At 43.8% G+C, this 18,309-nt stretch overlaps 2 protein-coding genes and 1 long non-coding RNA gene across 4 annotated transcripts in view; 1 reads left to right on the top strand and 2 right to left on the bottom strand.

Moving 5' to 3' along the window:
• Positions 1-1,315: 1,315 nt before the first annotated feature.
• Positions 1,316-4,224, bottom strand: cox6b2 (cytochrome c oxidase subunit 6B2). The gene is made up of 4 exons (XM_086217157.1): positions 4,059-4,224; positions 3,473-3,606; positions 2,148-2,248; positions 1,316-1,628 (listed from the first exon to the last, which is right to left on the bottom strand). The coding sequence occupies exons 1-4, from the start codon at positions 4,136-4,138 to the stop codon at positions 1,575-1,577; spliced, it is 369 nt and encodes a 122-aa protein (XP_086073283.1). The 5' UTR covers positions 4,139-4,224; the 3' UTR covers positions 1,316-1,574.
• A 790-nt stretch (positions 4,225-5,014) lies between these two features.
• Positions 5,015-12,412, top strand: rasip1 (Ras interacting protein 1). Of its 2 annotated transcripts, none has more exons than XM_086218266.1 (16): positions 5,015-5,139; positions 6,382-6,503; positions 6,828-7,279; positions 7,445-7,705; positions 7,801-8,042; positions 8,121-8,285; positions 8,828-9,032; positions 9,109-9,407; positions 9,495-9,656; positions 10,099-10,139; positions 10,411-10,565; positions 10,678-10,790; positions 10,882-11,167; positions 11,316-11,479; positions 11,565-11,706; positions 11,911-12,412. In XM_086218266.1, exons 1-16 carry the CDS (start codon positions 5,041-5,043, stop codon positions 12,087-12,089), a joined length of 3,087 nt encoding a protein of 1,028 aa, XP_086074392.1. In that variant the 5' UTR covers positions 5,015-5,040; the 3' UTR covers positions 12,090-12,412. The 2 variants fall into 2 exon arrangements, with proteins under 2 accessions (XP_086074392.1, XP_086074393.1); XM_086218267.1 differs by lacking the exon at positions 5,015-5,139 and adding an exon at positions 5,534-5,797.
• LOC147253205 (uncharacterized) overlaps positions 11,046-18,309 on the bottom strand; it is a 36,250-nt gene continuing 28,986 nt past the window's right edge. Inside the window, exon 4 of the long non-coding RNA XR_015118533.1 lies at positions 11,046-11,157. This is a non-coding gene — a long non-coding RNA (uncharacterized LOC147253205). The remainder of the gene's footprint in view (positions 11,158-18,309) is intronic.

Below are 18,309 nucleotides of genomic sequence, written 5' to 3' on the forward strand. Positions count from 1 at the left end.
CCTCATTTTCAAGGCGGTTCCAGTCGCTAAACTGAATGTATGTGGCCATCTGTGTTGTGTGTGTTTTGAAGATTCCATGAAATTTATGTTAATAAACCCCTTAGCTTAAGGTCAGCAGGGCTGAACATGATTTATTCATTTCTTAGAAGGACCAGTCTATGGACACTCTGATAATCTAAGAGTAATAAAACAGTGCCACCCTGTGTTTGTGTGTGGCAACAGCCACCCACAATTGTCTGCTCTTCTCTTTGTTTTATTTTTCCACTTCAGTACGTTTTTAAGATGTTAGAAACCCCCAAACACAAGTGTGACAGTCTATCGGTAATAACATGAAGAGTTAATGGGGTCTCTCATTAACACTGAGTTATATTCACCCTGTCAGGCATGTCAGAGCCTTCCGAGAGCTTGGCAGAGTGACACCGGAGGATGTGGTGAGCTGAAGAGTTCTCTGGAAATGCATGTGTGAAGCTGTTTGATGTCTTCGCCCGTTTCATAGGTGACAACACCAATGTGACGTATATGAAAAATCAAACGACACAGATCATTGGGATTCAGCTGGACTCACGTTTCATGAGTGGTAATGACTCACTCACACGTCGCTGCTTATTTAAAATGTTGCAGGTGCCACTCAGCAACCATCTAGATTCTAAATGTTATGTTGATTGACTGGAAAAATGCTACAACAGTGCCTCCGTGTGGTTGAAATAGGTAGTGAAGACAATGATCGGCTCAGATCGGCCCATTGTTACCGCCTGGTGGAAGTTCTGTTTTATCTCAACAGTTTTGGACTCCAGAGAACTGACTTTTTTTTTTATCCTGAATGGATTATGAGCACATTAGTTGCTGGGATTGTGGACAGCTGGAGGTTATGCTGAATGATCAGATTACACCAAAAGACCTAAAGTATACATCAATCTACAATTAATCTGATGATTAAAGCACTAGTTCTACAACTCAGCATAACTGTTTTTTTAAATAATTCAAATTCAAGTTTAAATCCTTATTGCGTAGAAGAAGAAAGGGTTTTTTTTGTGAATACTTGAGGCCAAAATTAGTTGACCAGGTGTGTCAGGTTGAGGTGCTATGATCTAACGCATCTACAGGTCTGTCAGTCTCTTCAGTCCAAAACCTGCAGATGTTTATTCATTTAAATTTATAATGTCAGTTCTACCATGCTTTAACAGTGAGCGGGACTTCTTTTTACACTGGAATCAAAAAAGCTTGTCTTATTTCTTGATCAACATTTTGTCCGACTGCTTGAGACGACAAGCTACAAATCCAAATGAGTATCAAAAACGTTAAGAATGACGCCGCATTCATTTTCTGCAGTATATTTATTAACACACAATGCAGAGGAGCAACTTCTGACGGAGAAGAAAAACAAACCTTAGACCCTAACATGCAGGCTCAACCCTTGTGCGTATTAAAAGTTTAAGTTAATAGAGTAAGATCATAATGATGATGATGACATGGCAGCTGCTTGAAGATGTCCTGAGGCCTACAACACAGGTTAAGGTTGGAACGACGAGAATATCCAGCAAAGCGGACTGTCATAGTCGATGGGGCTGGCTGATTCAGATCTTCCCAGGGAAGCTTCCATTCTCTATCTGTTCGTCCCACTTCTCCACCTGCAGGAGGTGGAGGAATCATTAAACTCAGACAAGACACCGGTTTCACGTTGCAAACTCGAAGGCAGCGCAACAGGATGATGCAACACAATACTACTTTTAGACTGCTAATGCTGAGTGACACATTGGATTTGAGGCTGAGATGAATAAAACTTCCAAGGCTCACAGGTGGAGGCAACAAGCTTTCATTGACACCATGCTCTGCAAGTAACTGTTGCTAGAGGAGCTCCTATGTTGATGGTGGCTAATTACAGGGTTCACATCCATGCTGAGCTGAGCTGATCGATACCCCCCTTCTACTGTAGGGTCATTTAACTCGAGTGACTGCTGAATAACCCTGTCACCACTGCAGACGGCAGTCAGAGGTTAAAGGAGGTTTCTGACTGAGGTGAAAGAGACTAAGATTCATCGATGGCTTGAAAATCCTCGACCCAAACCTTCAAAACAAAAAGGCTCGCTGGTCTCCTTTTTCTAGAGGCAACCTGAAAACTTCATCAGAACCAATGTCTTAAAACTTACCCAGCCTATGGGACAGAGACTCTTGTAGACCCTCTGGTACCACTGGCAGGGAGTGATGTCCTGGTCTTTGGCTGACAGGGCCTTGTTACACCTGTGGAAGTCTGGAGGACACGACAAGAGGATGTCAACGTTAACCACCTTTCTATATTTACACCATCAAATAGGGACAGCAAAACAAGTCAAAAAGTAGAATGAAGTGAAAACCCTTTACTTATAACATGCTGTGTAAGATGTTAAAGCAACAATGTGTGGTGGTGGTGGGTGACTGATCCCACCCACATATGAAAATGTTCTTTTAAAAATGCCAGTTTCATTAGAATTGATTTAATGACTTTAAGCGTAGGCTCCAGACAGTTTTACCCTAATAGAAACTTCACAATAGTAGAAAAACAAGCACAGTATTAACATGCATATGTATAAACTAAAATGGAGAGCAAAATTGGCCACCGTGTCGACAGCAAGGTTATAAATGAGGCAAATATCAACAGCACTACTCCTTAGTTTTATGGTAAATATAATTTTAATAGTACTTCCAGTTGAGTATCTGATTATTTAATGAAGCACATTTCAACACTACTTGTATTATGTGAAGGTCATATTTCCATCACTTTAACCTACTTTACTGAGTGACGACATTCACAAATTACAACAGTGATGATTAACAACTGTGGGCAACTTTCAGTTTGTTTTTCTGTCACATTGCTCTACATAATGACAGTTTTTCAGTGGCCTTGCTTTTTGATTTACAGCAACAATATCTTTAAAAAGGACTGGTTTAGGAATCATTGTCAACCTTCTTCTCAGCTGACCACAAACACTCAGGTGACAGTCAGTGAGTTAGACAATCACATTATAATTGAAATATTAGTCCCTTTAGATGCCCCAGTACCAATACCAGTGTTGTAGTGTGCATCAAATTAAAAAAATAAAAACAAAAAATACAACAGATTGAAAATTAAAAAGAGCTGGGAGGACATCAAGGCACTGTACAAGTGTGAAAAATGTGCACATCAAGCTAATCCTGTAGCCTGATAGCACAGACATGAACGCACCACCTTTGAGGATTAGGACACAGGAATCATGGTCAAGATGAAACTGCTATAGTTTCATTTTCATACACTTAATTTTATGTTGACGTGTGTTTTAATCTTTTGAAGTAATAAGAAGATCTAAAATAACAATCTTTTAAAGGTTTTCAATAGGGTGCAACATAAATCCATACGTGTTTATGAATATTTCCTGTGACCCCCCCTCTTGCAACACTGACATGTCTACACTGTAATTAGTAGGCCGATTTGATTATCTGCACTGATCCATGTTCTCACCCAGGTAGTTCTGGAAACAGTTGCGGGTCTGGTTGGTGTTGGGGAATCGGGCGTCAAAAGGCGCAGTCCTATAGTTCTGGATCTTCTCCTCAATTTTCTCAGACATGTTAGTGGATTCACAGGTCAAGACGATGCTGGGACACAGCACAGAGTTAGCAACTGCAGCACAGTAGTAAAATACAACTGCCTCGGTGTGACCTCAAAGTAAGGATCAACGTTAGCTGGCTAAGCTAACGTTATTTACAGCATTGACAGCTCTTGTCAGCATTCATACGAATCTCAGCCCTGGTTTTTGTCGCATCCATGATTACCATTTAAAAAAAAAATCTCTGATATTTTTAAGTCCTCTTGGGGGAAAAAAAAGGAACAACAAATTCACAACCAAGTCAGTAAGCTTTAGTTTGAAGAAGCCTAGCTTAGCAGAGTGCTCGCGCTAGCCGTTAGCTTGTTTAAAACATGTTGAATTGAATTGGCCGTATTTCGGTACACCTTATTAATTCTACAGCTTTGCTAGGTTACCATGCGTCTAAACAGATTAACATAACATCAACGAAGCACACACACAATGGAGTTATGGATAGCTAACCTTGAAACGAATTCTGATGTGTCCTCTTCAGAACAATGTCCGCCTCCTACCTCTGATACACGTAAAGGATTCTGGGACATTGAGTATTACGACTGCTGCAAGATGATCACTCCTCGCTTCCCAGCTCTTTAAATTCCCTTTATTACTAACGATTATACCATTAACTCAAGCCAGCCGTTTTCCTCTAAATACGAATGGCCATTTCTTAATGACGGACAGGCAATATAAGTCATAGATATCGTAGTAGATGTAGAAGTAGAAGTAGTATAGTTTTATTTTCTCTGGGGAGCAGACAAACCACAGTGACATGACAACAGCCCTTATTTCTGCAAAGTGTGGCTACACTACTGGTTTGTGTTTAGCATCGCACTAGAGACCTAGTCTTAAATAAAGTAAATCATTCTTTGATTCTGTGTAAGCGGCATTTAATGTCAGTTTCTTTTTGCTCAAGTTTTAAGTCATGTCTAAATTCATTCCCCCAAATCCCCCAAGTCCTCATGAAAATACCAATATTATGATGTAACAATTGAGGCAAAATATATCTAGGTAGACATGATGTAGCCCACACAGTGACATCGAAAGAAAAAACGTGCAGTGCCAAATATATTTGAGAATGTAGATTCAAATGAGTTTTTACATTAGTATGGCTGACATATGATATTCATGAACTGTACAGCAGTTAAATTTGGTGAAACAAGAGCCTGAACATGAGTCTGACATTGAAAGTTAATAGTAACCTGTGTTTTACTGTAGCTTTAAAGAATGGAGAGTCCTTTCAGATGGCATTTAGTGCGGCATGGCTGTAAGGCCATCTAGTTGCTGAAGGATTTATTTATGTTAAGTATCCTTGAGAAAGGTAGTGAGCCCCTAATCGCTCCTTGGCACGTTGTGTTGCGGCCTCCCCCTTGGTTGTGTGTGTGAATAAATGCAGTCCATTTACCATTTGCGAGTCTAGCAGGGTGGACTAGGAACGATCCAGCCAATGAATGGAGACCTAGCAACGGCCCGCTTTCTCTTTCCACCATCTTCCTGTCAAAGAAAAGGTCAAAGATCACAGGTGTCTCACTTCCTGCCTCTCAGTGTGAGTTTCCCCTCATCCTCTTTCCAATAAAACTTCAAACTAAATAGCTTTCTGAGTTCTTTGTGATATTGTTTGTAATCATGGATCACAACTGAGAGCAAAATTTAAATGGCTGCCTTCTTTGAGACATTTCTGAGGCTCAGATTCCATGTTTGATTTAGTTCTACTTTTGACATCAACTCCATACATTTCGGACAGTTTGACTCTAGTGCAGAGTCCCAAAGACCCACATTTGTGCTGGTATCGCTCTCTCTCTCTCTGTCTCTCTCTCTGTCTCTCTCTCTCTCCCCCATTTGGCCAGGATATAGGTGTTGTCCACTGCAGAGGAAGGAAATTCTGTCACTTAGAACAATGGTCCCGTTTCTCTATCTATAGACCCAGAGAGGCTGAGAGCCACAGCAAGGGAACATATCTTGTCCAGCCATAGAGGAAATTAAAAGAAAAAAGATATTTAAGTCAAAAGACGACTGATCTAATGGATGTTAAGAATTAGAGGTGCAAATGTAGATATGTGACGGGCTGATGATTTTGAAAAATGGAATTTAGTCGCGGTGAAAAGGAAACATACAAGATTGTTAGATTACTTTGAGCTGCATCTTTACGTTTAGGAGTCAAAGGTTTATAATATACACTGCAAAAGGATCAGAAGTGACTGTGGGTAAGCAGAGTCAATTTTATTTACCTTTAAACTATTCGAACGATTTGATCACCAATAATAAAAACTGCTGTCTTTTCCGTTTGGAATCACAGTAAGAGAATTATATGTGTGAATATATGGCAACATCTGTAATTTAGTCAGATATTATGCTTTAAAGTTTTCCAAATTTGACTTTTAAGGTGATTCTCAATTTTAATGGAATTTTTTTTCATCGTTAACACAGAAATGGCGTCGTAGTGTCCTTCTAGTGTGGGTATTTCCATGTCAATGCGACAGCTGGACCTGATTGCTACAAAAGATGCTTCCTGTTTGAGACTCTATGTTTTTCAAGGGCTGATTGGGGGGGTTTGGGTTAATTTCTTTCTGCTTTCACCATGTTGACAACTTACTGTCGGTATCCTGTTGATATATCTTGATAGTGACATCATTCTATTGTTATATTGTCTCAACTCTGGCACTGCTGACACACATTCCTCACTACTGTGTCGAGGTAGATTCAAAACAGATTGGAGAAATACCGCTAGTTACAGTATCTGTACAATTTAAAACTGGATATGTCTTTAAATTGTGTACTTTGTACGCAGATGGAGGGGTCTGGGAGTCCTCGGTTCAGAAAGCTCCATTTCCCAGTGGGTCTGTGGATTAACTCCCCCAGAAAACACTTTGCCAAGCTCGGGGGTCGCTGGCCCAGTGCTATCTCTGTCAAGTAAGTCTGAAGTTCTGCTGTGTTTTTTCTCTAATCTTTTTACGCATATATACTTACCCTCCACTTACGTGAATTTCATATCTATATTCAATATAATATCAACATTCTATTTAGTTTGACTTGAGAATAAAAAGGCATTTTAACTGATGCCCTCTATCTTACTTCCACTGTCATTAGTATCCTTTCAACCTTGTAATCTTTCCCTGTTTTATTTCAGTCCTTGTTGTTTGTCCGTGTTTAGTCAGTCATAATTCACAGCTGACTGTCCCTTCCTTTCTCCTTCCTCTCTCCTCCATCTGTCTTCCCCTCCTCTGTTGTTCCCAGGTCGACCACCAGCTCTGACGCAGCCTCCCTTCACGAGGCCCCCTCTGCTCCTTCCTCTTCCCTTTCTAACTCCACTCCCTCGCTGGCTTCCCCAACTCCATCCCCGTCCCCTTCCCCGGCCTTCCTCAGGCCACGGCCTGCTGGGCCCCAGTCACGCACTAAGCGCCTTTCCCATCTTTTCCTGCGGGGGCGCTCCAACAGTGACCGGGACAGGGCGGTGGGGGAGAGGGAGAGAGAGGTTTGGGCCCACTCGATTACCCCTTCCTCTCACCACTACCTGCCCCCTGCCTCTTCCTCTGCCCCAGGCTTGATCAAGATCTATGGAGATGCCCTCGCCAGTGGAGCTAACTACCGCTCCCTGCTGGCCAACATTCACTCGACAGCCAGGCAGCTCATCGCCCAGGTCATCACTCGCTACACGGAGAGAGAGAGGGAGGAGACAGATGACGCAGGTGCTGGAGAAGGAAACTTTTATTTGGACCTCTGCTGCGATGCTTTAATAGAAATCTGTTTGTTCAAATATGTTTAGCCAGTTGGGAGGGGTTTAATATAAACATAAACAGCAGTGTTATGGAATAATAATTATCCACCACCCCCCTTTCTCCATTACCTTCTAGCTCTCCAGAAACACAGCCCCGAGGACTTCCTGTTGTGTGATGTCATTGGAAAGCCCATCCAGCAGCCAGATGGAGCTATCAAGTGGGAGACGGAGTGTCGGAGAAGTGTAGCCCCGTGGGAATGTCCCTTGTTGTTAGTGGACATGTGGAGGCCTAAGGATGGATTTGAGCGGCGCTTTGAAATCCAAAGGAAGGAAGACTATGAGAGAGAGGAGAGAGAGCGCGAGAAGGAGCGCGAGAGGGAGGGAGAGAACTATCAAGGTATGAATGATTATAGACAGGTGTGGTAATATGGACAGGAAAATGTTTACACATGTCACAAGGGCAGACTGATCCTCTGGTTGTCTGGGTAACAGGTGTGCGCTGGAGGCGAAGCAGGATGTCATCAGGGGGTGGACCAGAAGAAACTGAGCGTGGTCACCGTGGAAGGAACACGGAGCTCAGGAGGAGCATCAGTGACATGAACCTCAGCCTGCGGCGTCGCCAAGGCAACCATGTCAGCAATGACCCACGTAGTTCTGGTAGTCGCCCGAACAATAATGGAGGAGTGCCGGACAGGAAAAACATTGTGAGCATGGTCAACCCACAACCTGGAGAGGTAAAGACGATGATAGCAAGAAAGTGAATTCATGAATGTGTTTGTTGTCTTAACAACATATTTTAACCCATTTTTTAGACTAGAACATCAAAAGCAGAGGGGAAGGTTGGTTGGACGAACCAGCAACCAGAAGATGAGAAGAATTACTCAAGCTGTGACCTGGAAGTGATGTCACAAAGTTTGATACTTCCACCCACAGACCGACCCTATTTCCTGTTGCTACAGGGATACGATCAGAGCAAGGCAAGACATGTTGACAGATACCTCACACACACAAATAAACAAACACCGCCTACACACACTCTTACGATACCCTTATGTAAACACGCACACACACACATATACACGCGCGTGCACAAACACACACACACACACACAGATATGCGCATATGCAAAGTAAGCGGCAAGTTGTAGAGCATTTGGCACACACCCTGATCATGACATCATACCTGCATGTTTGCAATCAGCACATACCATCGACATCCCTCTACAAGTCTCTACTGTTCAGCACCCAACACAAAACAGCAAAGCAACACAATGCCTCAACAATTTAACCCCCAAAAACATGAAACCTCTCCTTGTACATCACTCCATCTCACACAATGACCTCACACAGGTCTCCTTTGTCGCAAACTGTGACACACTTCATTCCTTATCAGCCACCCTCAGTTCAACATAACATCAGATGGAAGATGGATACAAGCTGTAGCACTTAAAAGATAGCAGACCTCCCAGACTTACCTCGACTCAACTCTGTTTTTTTGTTTTTTTCTTTGTTTTTTAAGGATTTTGTTTTGTACATCATGGCGGGACATACGCATGTGTTTGGGAGAAAGCCTACAATGAAGGAGAGAGAGAAGGATAGAGAAAGAGAGAGGAAGGGGAAGAGGTCCTTGAAGGTGGACACATTCCTCTCTGCACCTGACCTTTTAGCTAGACATTTACTGGTGAGGAGAGACTCAGCTGTTCCTGACACGCCCACCGGACAAGGTACAGGCAGCATGGACTCAAGAATTATTGCAGTTTGTGATGTATTCTGGACTCATCGAACTCCATCCTGTTTCAGCTTTGATGCGGCCTTTCAGAGGAGGTGCCGTCACGCACAACGGGGTTGCTCTTTATAGAGAGGCCATCCTAAAACCTGGGGATGTGATTGGTCTGGGGAACCATTTCCTCTTCTTGTACCGTGACCCCCGTGTGACTCCAGCTCCGCCGCTGGCACTGACCCTGCCATGGCACTCTGATGCCTCCACCACCTGCTGCCCGTCTGGGCTGGTGGACAGACAGGAAGCACTGAGACAGTACTTGGGAACTACAGAGGCAGTTTTGAAGTTCCACTCTCGTCATGCTGATGCCTTGTTACAGGTGAGCCAGCCAGACAGAGAACCTCTATAAACTGATTCTAATTGGAATAAAAAATACATTGATGTTTGTCCCTCACTTTTCTCTTAGGAGATACTATCCAAAAACTCCTCTCCAGACTCCGGGGGAGGGCCTTTAGCGCCTGCTTATCTCCTGTCAATCATGATAGATCATGCCTCCAAGCACCTCGACCCTGCTCTCACACCACAGATATTACTCAAAGCAGCCAATCTAATAAAAGAGATTGTCTGGGTAAGTATAAAAACAGCCAAGTGTGCGAAATTTGATATGTCTAATGATAGATGTTGAATCAGTAAAATGATAAAACATCTCAGAGGTTTAGTCCTGGTTCATCTGTGGAGCAATAACAAATGAAACATGAACCCTTTTTGGGACAGTGATACTTGGTTGCGACCACATTTAGAAAGACTTGGCAGGGAAACGTCAAGTGGGCAGATTGAGATCGCCAAATTCAGTCAGACAGAAAAACCAGCAGACAGACATATGCCCCTCATTGTGGCCTGCTAGGTTGTGGACAGGAGCGAGGATGAGTTGATGTCACTTCCCTCCTGCTGGAAAATGTGCTGTAATTGTCCTGGCTGTAGGGCTAGACTCTGCTGCTCCTCCTCCTCCTCCTCTTCCACCTCCACACTAAGATGTCTCTCCTCTCTTCTGTCTCCAACTCTCTTTACAGGATAACATTAAGGAATTTGGGGATAAGCATCCCACGCAAAAGTACGAACATTTTTCTTATTCCTCATGTTCCCCCTGTTTCAAGATCTCCTGCTGAGTGATTCATGATACATTTGTACTTGTGCTGTTATGTCTTTGGTAAATTTTTGTGGTATGATCAAAGCATTGCAAGTCAGTGAAGTTGAAAATGGCTCAAATATAGTTGAGTAATAATAGCCAGGCTATTTTTACACAAAGTATAAACAAAAAACTGGCAAAAAAAAAAGATTTTACAACTAAGCTAACTTTAGAATCATATAAATATTGTGTCCAGTTCCACAGAGCAAGAAGGAGAGATTAGCACGCCGAATGTCCAGAAACTGTCCTCGGACCTTCGACCCTTGATGTTCTGGATGTCAAATGCCACAGAGCTCCTAAACTTCTTCCAGGTTAAAGTTGAATCCATGGAGAAAGAATGGGAGTTTGAGGGTGAGAATTATTTGAAATATGAAGGCTGTTTAATTGAATACGTCAGTATTAAAAATAAACATAAAAGTGAGACAAGCACTTTAATTTAGCTTAATGATCATTTTTGTCAAAGCCCCTGGGGACCCAGTTTTGACGGCTGACATGGACACCTGTTCTGAAGCGCTGGCACAGCTAGATGATGTCATCATGCACACCTTCCAACAGTGTGTGTATCACCTCACCAAGGTAAAAAAAAAAAAAATCATCTAATCTTCATCAATCTCTCTTTCTTCTTGGGAGCGGTAGTAACAAAAACACACTTTTGTCATCTTCAAAGACCCTCTACTCCCTCCTTCCGGCCTTACTGGACACCAACCCTTTTACCAGTGAGGAGAAGGAGAAAGACAAAGATGGAGCAGAGGTAGAAGAGAAAAGAGAAGGGGAAGTAGAGGTGGATGATGTGTGTACCTTACCACCTAGAGTCGCTGGGCTGGTGGAGGTGTATCGCTGCTCCCTGATGCTGTCACGGGAAGCTTGCCTGTCCCCTCCGCTCACCTCTCAAACCTTTGGCTACCTCTTCTTCTTCACCAACACCTCTTTGCTCAATACATTACTGGAGAGAGGTGAGAACAAAAAAGCCCTCATTGATCCATGTCTTTGGGCCAAGAGTTCACAAGATAACATAAGAGTTTTTTCCTGGACAACCAGACAGAATTATATCCTGGCTTGATACGTTTTTCCTCTTTTCTCTCCTTTATTTTTCTATTCAAGATGGATTGTTTTCTTGGTCCAGAGCCGTCCAGATCCGTACAAACTTGGACCTGGTGCTGGATTGGCTGCAGGGGGCGGGATTAGGAGATATTGCTTCTGAGTTTATGAAGAAGTTGTCAGTCATAGTCAACTTTCTATGTATTCCCAAGACCAGACTCATTCAGGTAATATAACTACAAGCGCAGTCGTCTACTCAGACCTCCCCTGGGATGATAACGGGTAGTTTTCCTCTTTGTGAACCTCTTCTAGTCATCCTGGATCAGTTTACAGGAGGACCATGCCTTGTTAAGCCCCGCCCAGCTGCACCACCTACTGACCCATTACAAGCTGGGACCAACCAGAGCCCCACCAGCATCCTGGGCTCCTCCGCCAGGCACAGAGCTCGGTGGAGGTAATAAACAACTGGGACAAAAGGAAAGCCAGCCAAATTTAATTTAGAAAATTGAATTTATGATTATAAATTTTTCATTAATCATTGTGTATTCCAACAAAGACATTTCTGTGAAAGGAATACGGGTAATATTTCAAACATACAAAGGAACCAGTCAAACAATCTGTCCAGTCAGTTATTTCATTTCCTCTCTTCATCTTCCAGATATATTTGAGAGCTTCCTGGACCACCCTCCTCTTATCCTGCCAAACGAGACCCCACGCCTTGACCTCTCCCAGCCGATCCCAAGCCCTGAGCTCCAAAAGGAAGTGACACGTCTTCGCACCTTCTTGTGGGGACTGGATCAGGATGAGCTACCTGCCAATCAGAGGACTCGGCTTTGAGCAAGCCAAAATTTTTCTTTATGGATGTTGCATACAAGTTAAAAAGGAAAATGACCCCCACTACCAAAGAAGCAGCAGAAAAATCAAACTGGACATTACTGTCATTACTTTCATATCAACACATTTATTCATTTAGATATTTTCAAGTAAGAGAAATATGTTTTTTATGTGTTTATTTCAAAGCAGGGAATAAAAACCTGTCCTTTGGACCACGTACTGTTATGCTTTACATGGCTGTTTAACTTGGCTTCAATGTCTGTTTTTAAATTACTTGTTTTTAATAAAATTCTGAACTCAAGTCTAAAAGACCTACAGTTTCCATACGATCTTGTTGTTTCCCATAGTAGGGCCCCTGGTGGTTGGCACTTCCCCTCAGCTTCAAAACATCAAAAAAGCATTCCACTAGGTGGCAATGCAGGACTCATTCCCCTATGACATGAAATGATGAGTCTGCAGGTAGAATTGCTTGACTAAAGAGGCAATCATACATCTATATTGTCATCTGCTCCTAAGGCAAAATCTCATTTCCTGTAATAAGGGCAGCCTTTTACGTAGGGTCATGACTCAAGCACACAAATGAGACTCTTTTACCAAGGTAAGCTATCGTAAAGCTGGTGACTTAAGGGCAAGGGTGATTTTAATTTCCCTTTGGTTAATGTGACACACTAAAGTGGTCTGATCAGTAGGATTTCCCATCTCACTAATGTGGTTTAATCGACTGGACCCATTAAAATGTCTAGCAGGCAGCTCATTAAGCATATATTCAACTAAACAGGGAAGACAGGTGATGTTATTATTATTTGAAATGACGCCATTAAATTGACCTTGTCACATTTCTGTAATGTCCAGTCAATTTTACTGTCTAGTCAACCAGGAAGCTTGCAAAAACAATTCCCCACCGTCTTTGTTTTGAGGGTTGAGCTCTCTGACGTCTCCACAGAATAAAGACATCATACTTCCTCTCTTCTGGTCAGCTTGTCAGATTAATTCTTTTACGGTAAAAAGCTCAAAAAAACCATGGGTCCCGTGAGAGACCCCCTCTCTTACATCATCACTGTTGCCTCCGGTTCTGTCTCCCAAATATTCTCGCTGTGCTGACATCAAAAACGCATGCCATTCAAGGGAACCGGTTATAGATTGTGATTCATGAGAAGGGGCACCATGTGGCTGCATTCATCAATTAAGGGATTGTAATCACCCTAATTTGGAATTCACTGTGGTGTATGAGTGAGAGTGTGTTTGTGTGCTAATTTCAACTTTCCAGTAATGTCATACAGATGTAGACTGTACATGTATAATCTAATACAGATGGGCTCAAAAGGGTATAGGTTCGAGCTAATTGTTTGATATTTTGAGTAACAGTCTGATACAATACTGTGACCACTGTCTGAAAGTTTAGTAAGCATGTGACACACACACACACACACACAGACATACTGTGATCTCACTGTTGCAGACAAAATGACATACACACTTTCACCCAGAATTGCGACATCATGCGTACACACACGTCTCTGTCTCACAAACAGACACACATGCATGTACGCACTAGGAAGTCTTCTTCACCCAGGTGCAGAGACCCACACCTGTTGTAGAGTCTCTCTGTAATTAGCTCAACACAATTATCATTGGTGGCTGCCGGGAGGGGGCTGAAGACAATGGAGCAGTTATTTTCTCCCTATCATCTCCCTCTTTCCTTCTCTCTCCCTGCTGTCGAGTAATGAAAGATTCTTCCCTTCTTCAAAGAGACGGAGTTTCCTACAAAACAGCTGAGTCAGAGGAGAAAAGAGAAAAGGATGAAAAGAGAAGGAAAACAGTAGGGAGGCAGGCACGGTAATGTAATGCTGCTGGTGTGAGGCCCAGTGGACCACAGTGATTGTATTCATTGTTGTACACACAGGAGTCATTTTCAGGAACCAGAATAAGCCCAATGGCTCCCACACTCACAGCCACAAACTGGCACTGCTGCACAATCTATTTGTGATCTGGTAACACTTTACCTGAGCTCTACGTCATTCTTAAGCCTGCAGTGTAAGGAGGGTTTTGAAGCCCTACGTCAGAGGAAAGGGCAGAATACGATGACTGTAAGCCACTGATGGAGGTTGTGAGACATGTACTATCAGGAACCTGGAGGGGAAAGTGTGAGGCTTCAGCACCAAAGTAGTCATCATTACCGAAATTGTGGAATCTGTTCGGAACCTACACTGTTTTTCTATCCCGAACCCACATGGGAGACATAATACTATTAGCTTACTTGCTTGGAATCTGGTTCCAAGGAAATGAAAAAAAATTCTCCTTTTGGATTTCATACTGAAAATATTTATGTGGCTGTATGAGAGACACAGTCAACAAAGTGAGAGTGGAATATTCTTGATGGCTGTGGGAATAGTCCCGTGTTAAGGCCAGGCAGGAAACAGAGGAGCAGGGGAATCTCTGTCATGTCACAGACAGACAAAGAGACAGACTGGGGGTGTAGGAATCTATGTGAGTCTTGAGACGAGTGGAGGGAAAGCCAGAGGTGCAGGGAGGGAAATCATCAGATTCAGACAGACGACAGGCTTGTGGCTGAGACTGGAGATGGGGAGACTCATAGATGAAATGGACAGGGAGCCTCAGTGAGGCGAGGAGAAGAGCGTCCAAGGGATAACTCTGTTTTCTTCTGGTTACATCACCCAAACATGAAATGCACACATAAACACACAAACTTTTCTTCTCTTCTCTGCTCTTGGTGCACACATGCACGCCTTGACACAAAAATTCACACAGGCACATGCAAGGGTATAAAAGAACCCCTGTGAGGTCAGCTCCAGTGGGCTGAGGCTGTTCACTGTTAGCAGGACCAGCCAGCTAAGCCTCACAGCCTCACTGGCAGCTACAGACACCAACATCGACCACGGTGCCCGGCCTTGCCCTGCTACGGCCTTCCCTTCACTGGCGGCTGTCTGTCCTGAGCTGCCTTGCAGGGGCAGGAGCCCATTTATGTGTTCAATTTGGGACAGGGCCAGTGCCACCAATTTGGGATGGCGGTCTTTTCCTCTTCTTCAAAACGTCCTCATCTACCTTTTCCCTCCTTTCCTCCTCATTCCTCCTGTTTTCCTGCCTCTCTCACTTATTCTCGCCCAGCATGCTTCTCTCAGGCCGGGGGGCCTGTGGGCCTGTGGGTAGGGGCCTTATTCCATCAGCCCGGGGCTTCTGTCAGAGGCTTGTTCCATTTTGCGTCATGGTGTTGACTGAGCGGACCCCACACTTAACTCCCATAGAGCAATGGGGTTGGGCGGCAGGGCGGCCGGCGCGGGCTAACGTGGCCCCGTGTTCAGCGTGGTAATCTGATGGCCATGTTTATTTTATGTAGCTCTCCTTTGATGGAGCAGAAAAAGTCTTTGGGCTTTTTGTTTCAGCACTTTCACTGCCAGGTCAGAGGTGCTCGCCGTGGTTACGCTCAGGAAGAATAATATTTGCCCTTATATTCGCTCCAAACAGGCTTTTTTCCATATTAGTGTCAGGGATACTCTTTGGGTTTCTGCCTTCCACTGATTCGGCACATTGGAGGTGAAGGGTGGCAGGGGACCGCGCCTAAATAGCGTTGCTCCCTTGAGGATAATCGGGGTGTTCCACAGGTCGTCCCCGGGGCCTTTTCCTATATACCCCTAAGTGAACCCTCGTCACACTCAAATGCAGACTTGAGAGACAGGCCTGCAACCATAATATATAAGCCTCAGTAGTGAAGGAAAACACACACAAAAACACAGGAAAAACTCTCCCTCCTGCTTGGCTGCCCCAGCCTCCACCTCAGCTGTCAGTCGTCCAAACTTCCCAGGGGTTCGTTTTAATGCTGCTACCAAAAAAAACAGAGTTACCTTTCCTTGTCTGCCTGTGCCTTTCACTGCCTCACCTCAAAACTCACACACCCACCTAGCTGCCTTGTGTCAGCTGTTTCAGATGGGTCGAAAAGCCAGGGAACCGCACTAAGTCATTATTTGAGGTTTTAACCCAAAAGTAAAATGAGGCAGAACTGTCCATGTTCACTGGATCAAGTTCTGACCCCAACTTCTACCGTACAACCACATCATAAAGCACAAATAACATCTCATGTCTTGCTCTCATCATATTGTTCTGCACTTAATTTGTCTCGGTTGAGCTTTACAATGTTATTCTGACCTAGGAAAGAGTTCTTTAAGTGGCTACTTAGAGGATTTGCTTTGTCAAGTAAGAATGCTTTTTTGCTTTCAAGATTAATTAGCATGTAGCTTTTGAAAGAAGCAGCCCAGATTGTGGCAGGAATATTGCTAACAGTCTCAATTCTGTTATTGCAGTTGGCCAACGTCAATGCTGGGATCATGATATTACAGGAATTAATCATGTTCATACAAGATAAGGCACCCTGGGGAATTTTATGGACAATTGGATAATGTTCTACTTCCCTTCCTTCAGTATCACATGAGGGAGTCAAATACTTTCTAGCACACATGCACCAGTGTTACTTCCTAACATCCGCCATACTGTATGTCCCATTATCCACCTTTCTGCTCTAATTGGACATGTGTCTGGCCTCCCCTGTGACTGTGAGGTATGTGCTTACTCACAGCCTTACCTACTGATGTAATTCACTAGAAAGAAGGAAACGAGGAAGGGGCGGGGGACAACCCCGGTGGTAGGTAATCCAATCCCTCCTGGTGCAATTTAGCAGCTCAAAACCATTACTAACTGGCTGCCTCCAAATCACCAGCAGCAGCCAGACAAAGGCTTTTCAGTAGACATTAGCGTAAGGTCAGATTTAGTAGGTCACTTCCAAAAGGGGGGGGGGGGGGCTAATCTGGATCAGGGTTTGGTGATGTTCAGTGCAGATGGTACTGTGTGGGAGACAGTAGAGAAGCACGGTCAATGACTCATAAAGAGGCGCTGTCAGTCAAACACAGGGACTCAGCAACCAGAAATCTGCCCGTGATGTTTGTCTCCTTTTCTTTCCGTTCACTGTCACCCATTGAGTACTTGATTAAGAGGTTCGCCTTTCCGGTGACATACCTCCATATCTATGTCTTCTTCCTGTCCCACAGCTGTCCCTCGCAACAGCCCAACACCCTTGTACACAGATCTGTTTTACATCTCTGCAGTCACTATCTGTATTTGGTCATTCTCTTCCATCTCTTTGTTTTCTTTCACTTCTCATCTCTATCACCGGTCATTAGCGCTTTTCTCCATGACCGTCCCGCCTATCTCTCTCCGGTCATCCCCACCCATTCATTTCTTTTGCCTATTCATGTGTCACCCCGTCATCTTCGTCATCACTTTCGGCTTCTTAGGATAGCCGCTGTCACTGTGTTTATTGTCGCAGTGTCAAACTTAGACCTTCGTCTGTTCGGCCGTCCTTTTCCATCCCCTCCCATCCCACTCTCTGTCGTCATCCCTTTCATTTCTCCCCAGTGATTGTCTGGTGCGCCTGTTGTTTCTGTGCTATTAGTCCACTCTGATGTGGGGAATTTCCTTCTTATCGTTCATTGAGCCATTCCTTGAATTCCTGGCATGTTTCCTGGCACTACCGGGGGTCCAGCCAGATGCGAGGGCGTCTGTAATACAAGGCAGGCGCTGAGGCCAACCAACACCATTCTTACATCCAGCAGTGACCTTCTGATGAAGATGGACAGTTTGATTTATGAACAGAAAGAAAACGAGCAGCCAGGGGGAAAAGGGAGGGGGAGACATAAAAAGACAGTGGCGACGGTGGTGTAATGGTAATGTGTGTGAACTCTGTGCCAAAAATAGAAAACTCTGGATAGTTTTCATTTCTAAGTCCTTGACTCAGACACTGTTATTGATCAAATAAGACATGTAAGGCATTTAAATCTCTCCTGGTGGAGCAGTTTGTGGCTAATTGGGAACAGCAGGGGGTCAAAGTGCATATAAACACTTGGAGCAAGAATAGAGAGACTAGAATACCTTTCGTGTCATTCCTCTTAGTCACAGTCCACTGATGATAAAGTTTCACTTACTGCACACTACACAAAGCTTCAGTGAATTGCCATAATCAACAAAGGTCAAGAAAATAAAACTGGAAAGAAACAGGGGTTGTGAAAGGTTGTGAAAGGTTGTGCTGATGTACAACGTAAAGATGGCTGTCAGACTCAGACTTGTCAGCAGGAGATAATGATAATGGTGGTTACAAAGAATGCATGCAAACACATTACTTCCATATCTCACTGTCACTATTCCGGAGATAAGATGT

The sequence above is a fragment of the Aulostomus chinensis genome, chromosome 11 (assembly GCF_037954235.1).
Source record: "Aulostomus chinensis isolate RoL2024-O1b breed Wild chromosome 11, RoL_Achi_v1.0, whole genome shotgun sequence".
Lineage (NCBI taxonomy): Eukaryota > Metazoa > Chordata > Actinopteri > Syngnathiformes > Aulostomidae > Aulostomus > Aulostomus chinensis.

What these genes read in the sequence shown, in the direction of transcription:
- cox6b2 (XM_086217157.1), bottom strand. Translation starts at nt 4,138, where the DNA reads ATGTCCCAGAATCCTTTACGTGTATCAGAGGTAGGAGGCGGACATTGT. An exon ending in ACATCAGAATTCGTTTCAAG is followed by an intron (nt 3,607 to 4,058) that starts GTTAGCTATCCA and finishes GCTGTGTCCCAG; the next exon opens with CATCGTCTTGACCTGTGAAT. An exon ending in CTGTTTCCAGAACTACCTGG is followed by an intron (nt 2,249 to 3,472) that starts GTGAGAACATGG and finishes CGTGTCCTCCAG; the next exon opens with ACTTCCACAGGTGTAACAAG.
- rasip1 (XM_086218266.1), top strand. Translation starts at nt 5,041, where the DNA reads ATGAATGGAGACCTAGCAACGGCCCGCTTTCTCTTTCCACCATCTTCC. An exon ending in AGGGATACGATCAGAGCAAG is followed by an intron (nt 8,286 to 8,827) that starts GCAAGACATGTT and finishes TTGTTTTTTAAG; the next exon opens with GATTTTGTTTTGTACATCAT. An exon ending in TGACACGCCCACCGGACAAG is followed by an intron (nt 9,033 to 9,108) that starts GTACAGGCAGCA and finishes ATCCTGTTTCAG; the next exon opens with CTTTGATGCGGCCTTTCAGA.